This window comes from Erpetoichthys calabaricus, chromosome 11, assembly GCF_900747795.2.
Source record: "Erpetoichthys calabaricus chromosome 11, fErpCal1.3, whole genome shotgun sequence".
NCBI lineage: Eukaryota > Metazoa > Chordata > Cladistia > Polypteriformes > Polypteridae > Erpetoichthys > Erpetoichthys calabaricus.
Genome location: NC_041404.2, coordinates 105,543,330 through 105,563,163, shown reverse-complemented (window position 1 = coordinate 105,563,163; position 19,834 = coordinate 105,543,330). Strand labels below are relative to the sequence as shown.

General features: G+C 39.7%; 1 protein-coding gene across 1 annotated transcript in view; it reads left to right on the top strand.

Annotated features, from left to right (window-relative positions):
• ebp (EBP cholestenol delta-isomerase) overlaps nt 1-19,834 on the top strand; it is a 73,345-nt gene that overhangs the window by 11,262 nt on the left and 42,249 nt on the right. Inside the window, exon 3 of the mRNA XM_051934184.1 lies at nt 16,175-16,211. Coding sequence (XP_051790144.1) covers nt 16,175-16,211 — 37 coding nt within the window. The remainder of the gene's footprint in view (nt 1-16,174; nt 16,212-19,834) is intronic.

The following is a 19,834-nucleotide window of genomic DNA, read 5'->3' as shown; positions in this document are numbered from 1 at the left end:
TACCGTATTGGCCAGTTTAAACAAAAGACAACACACATCAGGCCATAGCACACACCTCCACCTACATCATTACACTTGTTTACACTCAAATTAGCTTGTTAAACACCTTATATCTGAAATAAAATGAAAACACTTTTTGTAATTACCATACTCCAGATTACAATATGTAAATGTCAGGTTGTATAATAGCTCAGCTGAACTTCACACTAATAGTAACACAGCTATGCACTGGGCTTTATTCTTACATCAGAGAAGTACATAATTTTGACTGTTGTTTGTGAAATGGGACATTTGAACTTGCTGTATTTTTTTTTCATTACAATTTAAATTAATTAGGAGTCGGAGTCGGTACATTTTTGCAGACTCCGACTCCACAGCCCTGGTTATTTGCTATGAGATTTGCAAAGGCAGTGTTAATGTTTGTGTTGTGTCATCTTTTTGGAATGACTGAGATCTGATAACTAGGCAGACACCCAGAGAGCTATTGTGTATGTATATATATATGTGTGTGTGTGTGTGTGTGTGTGTGTGTGTGTGTGTGTGTGTGTGTGTGTGTGTGTGTGTGTGCATGCCTCTGTCTTTAAAGCAGTATTTTCTTATATTCATAAGGCTGGTTTATGCCTTCTGAGATCAAATAAGAGTGAATACCAGTATGAACTTTTTATCCACACCATGGTAGTCAGCTATAATATACCAGCACTAAGGTGTCAGTTTTGTTAGTTACAACTGCCATTCCTATGTAGCTGATTGAATTAGCCTCAGCATTCTATGCAGTATGCAGATACTGCTATTTATAGTAGGATTATCAAGCACATTGTTATTAGAAGTACATTGAGAATGTGGTGCTACCAAAAAACATGGTTAGAATTGACTTTTTATGAAATGGCCCAATAAAGGCTGCTGTACCTTGTACCTAGCTACAGATGAAACACAGCAACTGAAGGCTTAATCAGTCTGGTTAAGAATCACAAACAGCTGCTTAAACATTAACAGATCTAATGGGGTGTGGTTATTGCTAATTCACGTTGAAAGAAGAAGGAGGGTACTGCTAATCTCCATGCAGGCTGGTGGATAAAGTGGAATGTTGTGTGAGGTATACATTGGCAATCGAGCATTGTTCTATTCATACTTGATCAAGTGCACCCCTTCCTAGAAGCAGCATACTTCACTGTGAATGCCCTTTTCAGGAGAATATCAATTGGTCTGGTAAAAAAAGGTAGTGAATTTAACTAAATGGAGTCTTCACGTCTGGATTCCAACAAATGTATTGTTGTGACACCTTGAGCCTATTGCAAGATTTATTCCACCTGATCTAAGTGAAAATAGGTCACCTACTTATTATTAGGCATATGCTGATAGTAAAGTTGTCACTGCATGTTTTTTAGTGCACATGCAGACTTGTAGATCTTATGGTAAATCTACAAAATTAGCAAGCCATATTAGAGTTGGTTGTCCGATATGATCTGTGAAGGAGCAATATACAGTACACATGATTAGTAACACCTGATTCTAATTAGCTTGTACCAAAGTCAAATCAAAATCAAAGCAGTAAAAATGTACAGTAGTTATTTTTTCAAATGTGTCTTCTGAATAAATGATACCCAAATCAAAACTTTGGGTTTCCCATCACCTGAAATTAGATTTATCTAATGTTAGCATTTCTTGAGAATGAGTGAATTACTAGTTTATCCTAATATCAAAAAGCTTAAAATTTTAGATACTAAACTTTTTTTTTAAATATACTTAGTCACTTACATTATAACTAATTTTGAAGGAGCAGCAACAACAACGAGAACATTATAGTTATATATAGCACTTTTTCATACAAATGATGTAGCTTAAAGTGCTTTACAGGATGAAGAATGAGGAAAAAAGACACAATTTAAAAATAAAATTAGGCAATAGTAATTAACATAGAATAAAAGTACGGTCCGATGGCCAGGGAGGACAGAAAAAACAAACAAACAAACAAAAAAAAAAACTCCAGACGTCTGGAGAAAAAAAACAAAATCTGCAGGAGTTCCAGGGCACGTGACCGCCGAGCCCCCTCTAGGCATTCTACCTAACATAAATGATCTCAATCAGTCCTCAATCTAGCAGTCTAAAGCAATATAAGGAGATGGAGTCAAAAAATATTAAGCATGTTATCTTGCAGTCTAAAGTCCAATTTTTTTAATAACTGAAGTGATACTATGCTGCTAAAGCGTGTTTAATGAATTTCGGGTTGAACTTACTGCTTCTTATTTTAGGGCTGGTTTCTGCATTCATTTTTTTGCTGATGCAGGCAGTGATTCACTTTGCCTGCTTGTAAAGCAGATGGATGACTACAAAAGACTGTAATCTCTTTATCTTGCTAAGCTAGGATGCCTAAACTGTGTAATGATTTACATTTGAAAGACCTACACAGTTTACTGGATTTTAAAGGACTGCATAGTGAAATCATATATGCAAAAGATCCCACCCAGGAACAAAACAGAAAAGCCAGTGGGCCATGCCGTCTAGTCCCCCACCAGCCATGCCGCAGGTGACCACTCAGTAGTGGCCCTGGACAAGCTGATAATGCATTATTATTTTATTGTTGGCTCTGTCTGTGGTGGGTTGGCACCCTGCCCGGGATTGGTTCCTTCCTTGTGCCCTGTGTTGGCTGGGATTGGCTCCAGCAGACCCCCGTGACCCTGTGTTCAGATTCAGCGGGTTGGAAAATGGATGGGTGGATGGATGGCTCTGTATTTTATTCTCAGCTTATTAATGCTACAGTATGTGTAGAGTCCTTAGTTCTGAGAAAGTTGTTTCATATGGATAAAAACAAATTGTTATTAAAAGAGGATTTTTACAGATTAAAGAGAAGTGAATCCGATGACTTTCTTCAGGTGAAAATTTGATCAATTACAGCAATCATAGCTAAGGTGAGATCTTTACTTTCACGTTTGGATGCGTAACAGTATGTGTGTACTTTTTGTTGGTAATAGAATTGGTTGATAAAGTTTCTTTCTTTCTTATATTTTCCAATTTATATTCGCACCTACTTAAAAGCAATACACAACATTTAAAATGACTCTTATACTGTTGCATAATTTTTGACAAGGTCAAATATGACTTCTGTTCTTATTAAGAAACTACATTGGCTACCTTTTGAATTTTAGAATTGGGTTTAAAGTTATTTTATTAGTTTATAAAGCCCTACATGTTTTAGCATCTAGTATTGTATATTAGAATAGAAACCGTCAGCCCATAAGAGATCTTTGTTATAGTTGTGCGAATATTTTTAGATTTTCTCTCTGTCCATTTGAAATGTTGGGTAGTTTTTAAATCTACTTTGAAAATCAAATTTAACTGTTTGACTTTTTTATGATTTAAGTTTTTTCATGTATTTGTTCAGAAGTGTATGTTTTGATTTCATTATTTAAGACTAGAATTACCAAAGCCTACGAAAAAACTCGTAATTCCGGCCCACCTTAAATCCCTTCGCACCTCTCAGTCAGTGTCTTTTGTCTCGTAAATGTGTTGATCAGCACAAGCAGCAAGCAGCCTGCTATACCATTTACCCCCCCCAACCCCAACCACTACATAGGCAAAAAGCTGTCCCAGCTCAAGCCTTCATTATCTTGGAGTTAAGTGCTGGAGTTTTAGAGGGTAAACAATATATCTTTATTTGGAACACATGCATTTCATGTGTGTTCCATGTCTACAACAATCTATGTAAACACATCGGTAAAACTGAAACATTTTTCATGTTTTAGTAATAAATGACAAAATGTAGACATGTAATGTGTGAAGCTTGAAGTCCAAATATCAAATAAACACTTTCAAAAAGGGTGCAAGTATAATACGACAGCTTCCATGGTGCAGTGGTACAGTTAGGTCCATAAATATTTGGACAGAGACAACTTTTTTTCTAATTTTGGTTCTGTAAATTACCACAATGAATTTTAAATGAAACAACTCAGATGCAGTTGAAGTGCAGACTTTCAGCTTTAATTCAGTGGGGTGAACAAAACGATTGCATAAAAATGTGAGGCAACTAAAGCATTTTTTTAACACAATCCCTTCATTTCAGGGGCTCAAAAGTAATTGGACAAATTAAATAACGAAATAAAATGTTCATTTGTAATACAGTGGAACCTCAGTTCACGAACGTCTCGGTACACGTACAAATTGGTTTACAACCAAAAAGTTTGCCAAACTTTTGCCTTTGTTCACGACCACACACTCGGTATACGAACAAGCCAGTTTCCCTTTCGGTTTGTACATGTTCAGTCTCTCCCTGTGCATTTCCTGTGCAGCGAGCGAGAGAGCACGCGACACACACACAGGCAGCGAGAGAGAGAGCCACACGCACACACACACAGGCAGTGCGAGAGAGACAGACGCACATAAATAGGGAGCGCAAGAGAAAGCTGGACACATAAGGTAGGAAGGCAGTTAAAGAATGCACTGGGCTTGATTTTGTTTTCACTTCTGTTTACAGCGATCAGTTCGTATCGTGCATTGTTGCAATGTTACTTTTCTTGGTGGTTTATTAAATTATGGATTTTTTCAAATGTTCATTTTTTTCCCTGTGCTTAAAATTCATTAAAAAAAAAAAGTGTTTTTAGCCAGCGGTTGGTAGTGCTATAGCGCGAACTATTGCAGTGTTAGTTTTCTCTGTTGTTCATGGTTTTCTCAGTGTTATTCAATGTTTTTACATTTAGTTTAATATTATGCTGTGCATTCTATGGTTTAATTAACTATATTTCTGCTTAAAAACTTAAAAAATATATATATTTACATACAGTTCGTATGGTCTGGAATGGATTAATTGTATTTACATACAATCCTATGGGGGAAATTGCTTCGGTTTACGACCAAATCGGTTTACGACCAGTGTTTTGGAACGAATTATGGTCGTGAACCGAGGTTCCACTGTACTTAGTTGAAAACCCTTTGCTGGCAATAACAGCCTGAAGTCTTGAACTCATGGACATCACCTGATGCTGGGTTTCCTCCTTTTTAATGCTCTGCCAGGCCTTTACTGCAGCGGCTTTCAGTTGCTGTTTGTTTGTGGGCCTTTCTGTCTGAAGTTTAGTCTTCAACAAGTGAAATGCATGCTCAATTGGGTTAAGATCAGGTGACTGACTTGGCCATTCAAGAATTTTCCACTTCTTTGCTTTAATAAACTCCTGGGTTGCTTTGGTTGTATGTTTTGGGTCATTGTCCATCTGTATCATGAAACGCCGCCCAATCAATTTGACTGCATTTAGCTGGATTTGAGCAGACAGTATGTCTCTGAACATCTCAGAATTCATTCGGCTGCTTCTATCCTGTGTCACATCATCAATAAACACTTGTGTCCCAGTGCCACTGGCAGCCATGCACGCCCAAGCCATCACACTGCCTCCACCGTGTTTTACAGATGATGTGGTATGCTTTGGATAATGAGCTGTTCCACGCCTTCTAAATACTTTTTTCATGCCATTATTCTGGTAGAGGTTGATCTTGGTTTCATCTGTCCAAAGAATGTTTTCCAGAACTGTGCTGGCTTTTTTAGATGTTCTTTAGCAAAGTCCAATCTAGCCTTTCTATTCTTGAGGCTTATGAGTGGCTTGCACCTTGCAGTGCACCCTCTGTATTTACTTTCATGCAGTCTTCTCTTTATGGTAGACTTGGATATTGATACGCCTACCCCCTGGAGAGTGTTGTTCACTTGGTTGGCTGTTGTGAAGGGGTTGCTCTTCACCATGGAAATGATTCTGCGATCATCTATCACTGTTGTCTTCCGTGGACGTCCAGGTCTTTTTGCGTTGCTGAGTTTACCAGTGCTTGCTTTCTTTCTCAGGATGTACCAAACTGTAGATTTTGCCACTCGTAATATTGTAGCAATTTCTCGGATGGGTTTTTTCTGTTTTCGCAGCTTAAGGATGGCTTCTTTCACCTGCATGGAGAGCTCCTTTGACCACATGTTGTCTGTTCACAGCAAAATCTTCCACATGCAAGCACCATACCTCAAATCAACTCCAGGCCTTTTATCTGCTTTGTTTCATCTGAGTTGTTTCATTTAAAATTCATTGTGGAATTGTACAGAACTAAAATTAGAAAAAAGTTGTCTCTGTCCAAATATTTATGGACCTAACTGTAAGAACACTGTAAGAACAGTTGACTTGATTGTTCCTCCCCCACACTATGCGACTCTTCAATTCCACTCGGGGGGGGGGGGGGGGGGGGGGGGGGGGTTAAACGTTACCATTATACAAAATTATTGTCTGTCATACCTGCATTTTTATCACTCTTTAATATTTTTTTTTATCAATATGCTGCTGTTGGAGTATGTGAATTTCCCCTTGGAATTACGGTAATAAAGTATCTATCTATCTTGTAATCAAGAGGCTGCTGGTTCAATTCCGGCTGCCTCGCAAGTTTACCGTTTTAAGTAGTGAGCTGTTCTTATTGTTAATATTATACAATAAAAAAATACATTTGATTTGCGTCTGTAACAGCCAGTGTAAATTTATAGTAAAAGTTAGCTTTTTTTTTTTTTTTTTCACTTTTATTCTCTCAGTCATGATCTCGATACTTCGCTTCCCGGGTCCTCCCTGCGTGGAGTTTGCATGTTCTCCCCGTGTCTGCGTGGGTTTCCTCCTAGCACTCCGGTTTCCTCCCACAGTCCAAAGACATGCAGGTTAGGTGGATTGGTGATTCTAAATTGGCCCTAGTGTGTGCTTGGTGTGTGGGTGTGTTTGTGTGTGTCCTGCAGTGGGTTGGCACCCTGCCCGGGATTGGTTCCTGCCTTGTGCTGGGTGGGATTGGCTCCAGCAGACCCCCATGACCCTGTGTTCGGATTCAGCGGGTTGGAAAATGGATGGATGATCTCGATACAAAATCCCCAGATCTGACACTGTTAGTTTTTATTTGAAACTGGGAATAACTTTAGATGTGAGTGGTGTTTTGAGACATTGGAACTGGAAATTCTCTGATCTGGAGGGAAAAAAGCTAATACACAAATGATGGGGTATCATTTAATCTTGGATTCTCATTGTCACTTGATTTTTTTTTTTATTCAGTTTTATTGAGTGTTCCTGCTCACGCTGAATTAGTATGCACCTTATGGTCCATGATGTCAAAGCCGCACTGATAAAAAAACAGAGACATAGGTATATATGATATTTTGGAATTACTCATTTTATGACCTGTATAGTACATTTCCAAAAACATTGTGGCACTAATGCAACATTATTCATATTATTCATATTCATTCGCATAACATCTTGTGCTTGTAATCAGTAACCGCGTTTTGTTTTTTTTTTTTCTCCCTGATCTTGCCAGTGTCCACTTTTGGGTACATGGGGTGTTTTTTTTGTACTCCAGGACATGCAGAGGAAAGAATAGTACAGAGAGGTCAGTTCCGCGTTATAAGCAATCATCAGATTCAAATGTTAACAGTTCCCACACACCCAAGGACCATCCTTCCTACATTTACGACATGTGTACCTGTTGCAGTGTACCACTTCTCTTTATGCTGTGGTTCCTATTACATTTTAGGGGTGCCTGACACTGACTGAGTTTGTGTTCCTGTGGGAAACAGCGGTCTTGGAACAGAAGCTTGTCGATGTTGCACCCTTTTTTTCTTTTTCAATCACCTTTTCTTGTAAGAAGCAACGATGAAGTTACTCTGCAAGGTGAGCCAAGAACAATCTTCTTTTCTCAGTGGACCCGTGCATACCTTGTACAGTATATGTGCGTTCATCGCCGCCAGGTCAAGAATGTTGTAGCACACAGCAACTGGCCACCTGAGTGTTCCTCCTCGCACTGAATAAGCTCACACCTTCTGGTCCTTGATGTCAAAGCAGCACCGGGGGATAATAAGAGATTGACAGATATATGTGACATTTTGAAGAAATCATTTTATGACCTGAGTAGTACCAATCAGAAAACATCATCACACTAATGCAGTATTATTTGAAAACGAACCGTGTCAGATCGGGTGTAAATTTGTGGTACTTGTAAAAGTTAGCTTTTTTTCATTTTTATTCTGTACGTCACATTCATGCTCTACCTCCCCCCTCCTGATCTGAAGCTGTTCGTTTTTGTGTCAATGTTGGAACCTAACGCGAGTTCTTTTTCTGCAGTTATATTCTTGAATAAAAGCGCACTTGTTTTATTATACTTGTACCTTTTGTGAAAGTGTATATTTGATATTTGGACTTCTGGCTTCACACATTATACATTTCACGTCAACATTTTGTCAATTATTATTAAAACGCGAAAAACTTTTTTTTTTTTTTTTTAGCGATGTGTTTACATGTATGTATTCCAAATGATGATTATTTACCCTCTGAGCACTGAGAACCTTCTTTCTGAATTGAACTACGGTGGTGGGTGGGGGGATGGGATAGCAGGCTGCTTGCTGCTTGTGCTTATTGACAAATTTACATCACAAAAGACGCTGATGGAGAGTGCAACGGGATTTAAGGTGGGCCGGGATTAAGAGTTTTTTCGTAGGCTTTAGTAATTCTAGTGTTAATAATTCCTGATTTTTATATTGGATTCATTATTGTTGCCTGTAAAGCACTCTCTGATGCATTAATGTACAATAGGTACTATGTAAATAAAATTATTTTTATAACAGAGAAAAGATAATGGATTTAGATCCAAATTATGGGTGAATTTCTTCAATATGACACAAAAGTGAGGAAAGTTTATTAAACTATCACTGGCACTCTATACTTGGTATGCAGACTACCTAGTGTGAAAACTGGTGGGATGGTGATATTCATTTATTAGTCTGTACAGTTCTCATTTCAGCAGTCATAAAATACCAAATAACAGCCAAGCCACAGATAAAGAGAATTAAATTAAAACGAAAAGACCAATGGAAAAACAAGCCAAAATACGCTTCCAATTTGAGGTTAAAAAAGGTAAATTATTGTATAAAGTTAATCAAATAGATACTCACTGCTTATTCCTTTTCGTTTGTGGGGAAAGAAAAAGAAACAAACAAAACTTCTGTTAGAAAAATAAGAGGTCTGAGTGCTGTGTACTTGAAAACAAAACTCTGGATGTAAAATATTCACACAGGGATAATCAAATATACTGTATACACAATACATGTACTTTAACAAATTATGAAGAAGCTCTGTTCTATAGAGGTAGGCAACTATGGACGCTCTGAACCGCACAGTGAAAAAAATGATGGGATAGCCCTTATCTCGTACATACGTGAAAATATCTTGTTAATTTGGGATACTTTCATGTACATACAAGATAAAGCTAGGTTAAAAAAAATACAGATGTGCACTTCGGGGCTACTTAATTACGCCTTTACCAAGGCTACAATGCTTCAACTTGAGGTCATTTCCATCTCTTGTACAGAGCTGATATAAAAAGAAAATGGTTGGGCTTTTATTTATTAAAGGATTGTGGAATGGTTGGAAGATGGGACTAACTTCAGTCATGAAACACCCATCACATACCCCATTACACTATGGTTAAGATTAGGTTTGTGTGAGGGTTATCTGACTGAAAGTGTTTAGGTACGTGGTTTATGATTACAGGTATCCATCTGCACACTCTTATGGAGCCCCTGAGGGGACATGGTGTATCTTTTTTTGATTTTTCCCCTGGGAAACAATTTGGTGCGTACAACTTACTGTCTCGTGTCCACCACTTGGCCTGCATGCCAGGTACTTTAAGGTCGCACTAGCTATTATTGCGTGTGTGCCCCATACATTGAGATGAGCACCAAATGCATGCTACCTTACATCATTTTCTGCAAACAGGACATATCACTAGACAGTTTGTTTTATTCACACAGCATTCCACAGAAATGGATATTGGCAAGTGTATAAAAGCAGGCTCCACTAAGCACCGCACTAATGCGTAGTAAAAGGAAATGACATTAGTTATCTACTGTAACTACTTGCATCTACTTACTAGCCCACAGCAGCTTCTTATTCACACAAATTACGAAAGGAACTCTTAATTTCATGTATTGAGTGCATGTGAAGTTTACCCAGTCCAATACGGGTACACTCATTTAAATCTTTGGTAAACTTGGCACGCTCACTAATCTAGACCAAAGGACTGTGGGATTTAACATACATCTAAAGAGTTAAATTCAAATTGGCCACTTTAATTCCCACCATTTTCAGACATGAAATGAGCCCATGTTAAAAAGCCAAACTTGATTATCTAAATCAAATCCACTTGGCAAACCTGGCACACTGGGTCATCTGTTGCATTTTGCAAAACAAACTTTGATATTTAAAGGGCACAGTAGAGAGCTACTGTATATCGTGTTGTGGCTGTTTTTTATTATCATGATTTTGACAAGATGGATTCGGAAGATAAATTGCCGGTGATACTTGCTTAGCCCAAACGTAGGTACACAAGGGAAATTCATTGACTAACTTGCCTTGTTATTGGTGATGTGACATTTAATATGCGCTCTAAAGAGTTAAATCGATTTGGATCTCTGTTCTTTGACAAAGAAATATATTTTTTGTTAAAAGCATTTGAATTTTGCCTAGACCAACGCAGGTAGAATAGTCCAATTCAGTGATAAATTTGGCATACATCTCTCTTCATAAAAATGGCATCAGACTGATTGTAATATTAAAGTGACACTGTAACTTGTGAAATCACTTTGGCTCACTTTCATTTTACAGCTTTGTGACGAGATATTGCTGTTTCGAACTGCAGTCAGATTTTGAAGGCCAAATGTGGATTCAAGTCCCATTTTTTCTAGCAAAGTTTGCAAACTCCCACAAGTCAAACTCCATTGTTTAAGGGGCAGTCAATGGTTGAATAATGTTGTGTCATTTAAACAGAGACTCCTGTGTTAAACTGCACTTAAACAGAACCCAAAACATCACGAGTACTGTAGCTAACCTGGCATGCTCCCATGTGGTCAGCACAAGACTACAGTATTTAACAGGTACTGTAAAGGTTTAAATGGAACAAATGATGACAAAGTCGATGTGCTATGTTTCATTTTTTTAAATTAAGACTATATGACCGTCTTTGCCGCTGATATGTTAAAAAACTGAAAGAAGGTGTGTTTTCTTTTTCCCATCACTGTAAACACGATAACATGGTAAGTTAGCCAATTAAAATACCAGGTGTACCTACGTTTGGGCTAAGCAAGTATTGCCTGCAATTTAACTTAGGGATTCAACTTGTTAAAAAAGTGATAATAAAAATGGCCGTAACACAATATAGCTCTCTGCGGTGCCCTTTAAATATTGCAGTTTGTTTTGCATAGTGCAATGGATGGCCCTGTCTGGTGCTTCGTAGATGCAACGACCTGGGCTTGAACGTGTAGGCCGCTTTTATAAACTTGCCAATATCCATTTCTGTTGTAACTGTGTGAGTAAAACATTGAACTGTTCAGTTACATGTCCTGTTTCCATAAAATTATGTATAGTACCACATAATGGTATTTGGTGCTGATCTGAATGTATGAGGCGCACACGCAATAATAGCTGATCCGACCTTAAAGTACCTGGTGTGCAGGGTATGTTAAGTGGTGGGCATGAGATATATAAATGGTGGGCTCAAGATAGTAATTTGTATGCACCAAATTGTTTCTCAGGGAAAACAAAATACAGCATATCCACTTCAGGGGCTCCATACAAGTGTGCAGACCTGTAAACATAAAGCACGTACCTAAACCCTTTGAGTCAGATAACCCTCACACCGCCCTAATCTTAACCATAGTGTAAAGGGGCATGCGATGGGTGTTTCATGACTGACGTTGTGGCCATTATCTGATGTACGTCATAGGTATTGTAGGCTGCAGTTAGTTTATTTTTCCTAATGTTTTACTGGATCACAGTCAACTTGGGTGTTATGTTATTACCAGCTCTGACGTTTGAATTCTGAGGTAAATAGAACACGGCATTAATCCTCTAATGGCATTGTTTTGAGTAAGATAGTAGAGATACATTATGTGGTGATTAAACTCAGTGATTTCCTGCACTACTTATTAGTGTTTTGACGAACACTAAAAGTTAGTAAATAATTAAATATATACAAATAAATAAAACTAAACATAAAATAAGTCTTATCTCTCCAGCATGATGATCATCTTCCTCTGCTGTTGGTGGAGCTTAGTAAGCTCTGCATTTCAGTGGCAGCACTCTCTAAGGTGTGCAGAACTGGGACTGGTAAGGTGGGTACACCTTTTATTGGTCTGCTTGGTGTGATAGCTGTCATACTCGGGAAGTAGCTGTTGCTGTGGCGGATCGGCTGCTTCTGATGGTGTCCAATGTCACTCCTTTCAATGAGCGTATTATGGGACTTGGATTAAAGAACTCTCTGGATGACTTGTCTGTTGTCTCAGTGTATGCTCTGACCATAGTGGATGATGCATTGGTGAGGGAGACATTTTATTTGCAGCTTCGCTCGGTGGTTGATGGGTGCCCGTAAGGTGACACTCTTCTGATCATGGGTAACCTCATTGCAACCACTAGCTATGAGAATTGTCAGTCCCCATGGGTCTGGTGACCTTGGTGAAAGTGGCTCCATGTTCCTTGACTTTACAAAAGGTCAGGGGCTGCGGATCGCTGAATCTTGATTGATGTTGAGGAGCGTCTTGTCAGCAGTGATGACACAGTGAATCTGTCTTCAGGAAGTGAAATTAAAACAGTGAAACCGAAAGCATCGTTGGTGTGGTGAACGAGATCAATCACATCCTCGTGGACAGATGCTGGAGGCTCTTACAAAACTGCGGGGTCTACAGAAGTGCCCAGTTTGTGAATTCTAACCACAGATTTGTTGCTACTCTGAAGATTCAGCTTAGGTCCAGTAGGCTTCCACCTACTAGGAAAATTAGGCTGGACCAACCCAGATTCCAAGATCGGCTGTTTCTAACAAGTCTGCACGCAGTTTGTGTGAGAAACTTACAGACTTGAGTGTGACTGCTGATCCTAATGTGATGTAGGAGACCTTCTGTGACAAGACACTGAAGGTTGCTGAGGGTTGTGTTGGGGTGACCAGTGTTCCCAGAAGGAGGTGTTTCATCTCACAGGGCACCCTGGATATCATTGAGAGGAGTCATAGCGAACGTCTTGATGGCAACTCCAGTCTGTACCAGGAACTGAGAAGGACAGCTGTGAGGGCTCTTAAGGCAAATAAGGAGGTGTTTTGTTAGAGGAATTTGTGAGCAAGTGGCACACCATCAATGGTTTAGTGAACCACATCCTACTTACAGAGGAATCGAAAGCATTAAGGCACATCCAAATTTGCTCCTCTGAGAATCACAGTCAGAACAGCCTATGGAACGGATCTTACAGATGACACTGCAGTTGTGACCCGCTGGGCTGGCTACTTTTGAACTGCTGTTTAAATCTGCTCCTCTGGCAAGGATGTTGGATATCTCTGGGTCCACGGTTCTAGAGGCTGATCCTCCGATTAGCTGTGAACTACTCAATCTCACTGAAATTGCACAGGTGGTGAACCAGCTGAGGGTAGGGAAGGCTGCAGAGATCTGCAGTATCCGGGATGAACTTCTTCAGGCTAGTGATAAGGCTGTCCTCTTGACATTGCAAGCAATCTTTGCTTCTATTTTGGAGATGGGCGCCATCCCAACTGTCCAGAAAACGGGACTTGTTGTCCGTAACTGGAAAGGGAAGGGGGATTGCCTGGATTGCAGCAACTACAAGGGGAGATAACACTGCTGTCGGTACCGGGTAAGGTTTTTGCTAGGGTCATCGTAAGTAGGGTCCGTGATCACTTGCTTGCCTACCAGCGACTGGAGCAGTCGGGTTTTATGCCCAAGAAGTCTACCATCAACCACATCCTGGCCCTGATGGTTCTCCTTGACCGCAAATACAAATATCGACAGAGTTCCTTTGCAACCTTTGTCGATTTTCATAAAGCATTTGGCTCAGTTGATCAAGCTGCCCTGTGGGACATCCAGAGACTTCGTGGGATCCCCTTAAAGTAGCTAGATGTCATGGCTGACACGTTCAATAGTACTGCGAGTGCTGTGCAGAGTGGAGGCGGAACCTCTGCATTTTTCCCCAGTCTGGGGTTCTTCGGGGGTGTGTTCTTGCTCCTACTCTGTTCAATGCTTGCATGGACTGGGTATTTGGCAGGGTTGTAGGGTCCAGCGGCATCTGTTGGTAAAATCAAGATCAGTGAATCTCTGTTAACCAACGATGCTGTGATCTTCACTGAGTCAATGGAGGCTCTGATTGGGGCTCTCGAGAGACTGAGCGAAGAGTTTGAGTGTCTGGGCTTGCGAGTGTCCTGGATAAAAATCAAGATCCAGGCTTTCAATGACTTCTTGGGCAGAGATGTCAGTAGTATGTCTGTCTGCAGAGAGTGTCGACCTTGTCGAGAGGTTTGCTTACCTTGGCAGCGACATTCATGTCTCTGGTGATTCTTCCTATGAAGTCAGTAAACGGGTTGGGAGAGCATGGGGTATCATGAAGTCACTGGAAAGGGATGTGTGGTGCAAAAGGATGACGGTCCAAGTCTTTAGAGTCCTGGTGCTAACAGCTTTTAGCTTTTAGCTAAAAAGCTTTAGCAGTTTTGCTTTATGGTGCAAGACATGGATGCTCTCCAGTGACCTGAGACAAAGACTGGACTCCTTTGGTACTGTCTCTTCGGGGAATCTTTGAGTGCCACTGGTTTGACTTTGTGTTGAATGAGATTTGCTCATAGGGTCCCAAATGAGACACATTACCTGCTTTGTGAGGGAGCATCAGTTACGGCACAACGGCCATGTGGCACGATTCTCCAAGGGTGATCCAACTTGCAGAGAGTGGCTGGACCGGGCAAAGGGGACACCCACATAACACCTGGCTGCGGCAGATAAATGGTCATTTGCAGGGGGTGGGACTGGACTGCGTGTCTGTCAGGGGGGTTGCTAATCAGAATCCCGAGCTGTTTCATCATGTGATGGGTGTGGAAAAATGCTGTACCAGTGCATGCTCCCCAACCTGCTCTGACCTGACTTTCCAGCCTTGGTTTAATCTCCTTAGCATTAGGCCCAAGCATCACTCAAACTGTGAAAACAGTGCTAAAAGCGTTAATCCCGAGTGTCACTCGGGTAACTGTATAGACACGTCTCACTCACATAAGCGTTATACCTGAGGATTACTCGCGCTGTAAATATGCTAACCGTGTTAGTCTGGCAACTGTGCAGGGGTGTCTTACGTGAGCTTCTCCTAGCCTCATAATGGTGTCTTGTAAGAAAAGTTTTTTTAGGAGCCCAGGTGTTATACACTCTTGACAGTGACGCAAACAGTGATGTTGAGGAGACTCTTGTCAGCAGTGATGACAAAATGAATCTGTCTTCAGGAAGTGAAATTGAAACAGTGAATCCGAAAATGATGCTCGCATTTGGGTTTCTATTGACACTGCTTCAGCCAGTAGTAAAAGTGAACATTGACAGCCAAGATCCACTTACTTACTTGAAGTTATTTCTTGATGATGATGTGACCGAAAGAATTGTTGTTGAAACGATTATGTTGAACAATGTCTGTTAAATGACGATACACCTAAGCAGCTGGCCCATTCAAACAGATGGGAACAGGTAACTATTGCTGATCACCATTTTCTTCATAGTCTTGTTCTTCGTCGTCATGTTAATTATTATACTTTTTACACTTCTGACTTTGCAGTTTGTTTGGCACGATTTACAGTAGAAAGATGAGATTTAATGAAAATGTCAGTATTTTTCAAGCCATGCTTGAAAAATGTATATGCATGTAACGCTTAATTAGATTAATAAGATTATCATTTTCTTGTAGTTTCACCATTGGTATGAATGTGATTAGGAGTGCCTTTATTGTGAAAAAAGAATAGCGTTGAGCAGCATTTATTATTGATTTCTCAAGGCCATGGTGATCTAGGTTCCATTTCTACCTTGACTATACAGTGAGTGTGTAGTTTGTATGTCCTCTTTGTGTGTCTTCTGGTTTTCCTTAGTTACTTAATTTTTTTCCATATCTAGTAGGCACATGTGCAATGTTGATTTGACATCTTTAAATTGACCCGTGAATTAGTCCATCATAGAATGCACTCATGTTTCATCTAGGACTTGTTCGTTTTTTTATGGATATAATTGAATTATTTTGTTTAAAGTATACTGAATGTAGCAATCTGATTCACAATGTATGTAGTAAGTTTGTATGTAGCAGATCTTCATCTTTCAGTTTAATTTTGTTTTACTCTTTTTTTTTTTTTTTAGGGAAAGAATACTCAAAAGGAGACAGCAGATATGTCATGTAAGTTTTCATTCATCTAAATGCATGCATTTTTTTTTATATTCATTTGCACCTCTTTGTTACTAAGAAGTATAAAAATATAGTTGCTTTTCCTCTACCCCTTCTTCCTTATGTACTTCTGGACGTAGTCTTTTTTACAGAAGCTCCATATTTCTCACTGTTGTTCATTTTGTTTCTGCAATTATTTGCTAGTTACTACTCTTATTTAAAATTAGAATTGATATGGCTTCTGGCTTATCACTGGTAGTAGCCACTTGAAATTGGATGAATGGATTTAAAGTGGATTTAAATTTCTCAATGAACTACAATGCACTCAAACCCATGAGCCGGCTTGTCTTGACTTCACAGTCTGTTTGAAGTGAACTTGGATGGAGTCATGAAATAGACATAAGGAAGCCTTCATGTCCTCAACACCTGAAACAGTAAGATTCACTGAGAGAATGAAACCAGGGTGTATTAAACACACCTGTAATCGACCACATACACTGCGATCGCGAGCCACCTAAGCAGCTCAGTTACACTTTACCACAGAAGCAGTTTGTCCACAGACGGAAAGGGTGACATACTAGTGTGAGAGTAAAGGCATGGCAATAAGATTTTAGAAGGGATCTGTCATCTACAGTAATGGGAAAAGTTTGATCGCTGTCAGATAAAATGGATGAACTGGCTGTGAGTATAGTGGGTCATGGAATATACAAGTACAGTAGCATCTTGTGCTTTACGGAGAACTGGGTTAAATCTGGTAAACCTGACACTTTGTCTGCTCAAATAAGATGAAATCCATCCAGCATTAAGAGACCGAGTGTGGTGTTGAAAAAAGACAGGAGTTAGACTGGTCATCTATAAGGAATGAGGAATGGTTTAAATGGGAGCATATTTCAGTTAATACTACAGTTTGTAATGCAGACATTGAAGTTCTTGCTGTCAGTACTCCTCCACGTTATTTGGCTAGGGAGATGATTTACATCACCCTTATTAATGTTTATATTACTTCCTCTGCAATTGGGAACCTAGCAATGGAAATTATGCATTCTGTCTCCAGTGCTTTAATGATGACTCACTCCCACCAACAAAAACATTTATTTATATAGTACATTTTCATTCGTGTGGTGTAACTCAAAGTGGTTTACAAGATGAAGAAAGATACGTTTGTAAAAAATAGCATTAGTCAATACAAAATAACAAAGAATAAAGTAAGATCCAATGGCCGGGAGGACAGAAAAAACAAAAAAATCACCAGAGGGCTGAAGGAAAAAAAACAAACAAAATCTGCAGGTGTTCCAAACCCTCAAGACCACCCAGCCCCCACTGGGCATTCTACCTAACATAAGTGATCTAAATCAGTCCTCATGGTTTTGAGGGTTTACATGAAAGAATTAGATGATGATGGTCATGTGGACATCTGGGGTGCTGCCTTCTATCCATTAATGTAGGAACTGCATGATGCCTTGATCAGGTGGTGGTGGCAGAGGTCGCCACCACAGAAAAACTGGAAAAAGAACGGCAGAGAAAAGTATGGATTAGTGTGGATTGCAGAGCCATGATAAAAATTATAATTCAGTGCATATATAGGTTATCAGGTTTACACTAAAATTTATTTATGTGAAAACCATGTTAAACTAATAGGTTTTTAGCAACTTTTTAAAAGTTCTCCTCTGTATTAGCCTGGCAAATTTGTATCAAAGCTATTCCAGATTTTAGGTACATAAGAGCAAAAAGCTGCCTCACCATTTCTTTTATGTTTATCTCTTGGAATTATAAGCAGATACTCATTCAAAGATCTAAGATTGCAAGTTGGAGTGTATGATGACAGTCATTCCAAAATATAGAACAGAGCAAGATTTAAGGCTTTGTAAACCATAAGTAGTACTTTAAGTCAGTTCTAAATGGTACATGTAACTAATGTAATGACATCAAAACTGGAGAGATGTGCTTGGATTTTCTTTTCCTAGTTAAGATTCTGGCAGCTGCATTCTGCACTAGTTGCAACCGATTGATGTCTTTTTTGGGTAGCCTAGACCTGAGAGGAGTGCATTACAGTAATGGAGTTGACTAAAAACAAAAGCATTAACTAATTTTTCAGCATCGTACAAGGTTATAAGTGATCTAACTTTTGCTATACAGTAATCCCTCGCTATATCGCGCTTCGACTTTCGCGGCTTCACTCTATCGCGGATTTCATATGTAAGCATCTATACTAATTAATAAAAGGCAAAGCCCTCACTGACTCACTGACTGACTGACTGACTCACTCACTCATCACTAATTGTCCAACTTCCCGTGTAGGTGGAAGGCTAAAATTTGGCAGGCTGATTCCTTACAGCTTACTTACAAAAGTTAGGCAGGTTTCATTTCGAAATTCAACGCGTAATGGTCATAACTGGAACCTCATTTTTGACAATATACTGTAATGAACGGCAGCTTGATGGCCGTGGGAGGCGGAGTTGAGTGTCACGTCATCACGCCTCCCACGTAATCACGTGAAAAGACTGTGAACTGAGTAAGGAGAAATGAAGGAAGAGCCGCAAACAGCGAAGAACAAAAAATTAATTAAACAATTGAGAAGGGAGCGAGTGAAGCATACAAGCATCTTCATAAGGGAAACAAAGCACGGTGTAAAACGTAAGTTTAAATTAAGTTTATTGAAACGCTCCCGTTGCGGATTGCAATAACATATTCGCGATATAAAAGAACTCAGTACGGAGAAATTAAGGAAGAGCCGCAAACAGCGAAGAACAAAAAATTCATTAAACAATTGAGAAGGGAGCGAAACAGTAAGAAGACAGCGAGTGAAGCATACAAGCATGTTCATAAGGGAAACAAAGCATGGTGTAAAACGTAAGTTTAAATTAAGTTTATAGAAACGCTCCCGCTGCGGATTGCAATAACATATTCGCGAGATAAAAGTTTAATGAGAAGACACGAGGTATAAACGAACCACACGCCGTAGCGCAACGTTAGGGGCAACAGTTTCAACCATTCTATGATCTGCTTCTCGCAACTGAAAGACGGCACATGGCGGATGTTAGCCGACTTGCTGACCGCAACGTTAGGGGCTTCAACTCTGGCGCTGACGATAGAGATTCGATTCCCGAGAGGGGATGAAGTGAGTGTGTATGCCTGATGAGCCCAGAATTAGGGAGAAACACGTGTCGCATACTCTTTGCATTATTTGAAAGTAAACTATTAAAACCATTCTATGATCAGCTTCTGGGAACAGAAAGAGGGCACGTGGCGGATGTAAGGCGACTTCCTGACCACCCACAAGCGTTACCTGAAAGGTAACGACCCATACAGTCAGATTGTGATTCAGAAAACGAATGCCATGAATGTAATTACCACGATCTACATACTGTCAAATAAACGAAACACACGCCGTAGCGCGACAGCTGTGAAAAGCGAGGTTCAGAAAAAAACAGATCCTTAACAAATTGTTATTGGTATACTGTATTTTCGATCCGTTTAAAAAGGTTTTCTTTTCTTAAAAAATTAAAAGCAGTACTTCGCCGCAACGAAGCGCGAGAATTTGGCTATATATATCTGCTTCTCACACTTAAAAGAGGGCACGTGGCGGATTTTAGACGACTTCATGACCAAACATTACTGTTACCTGCCAGGTTGGG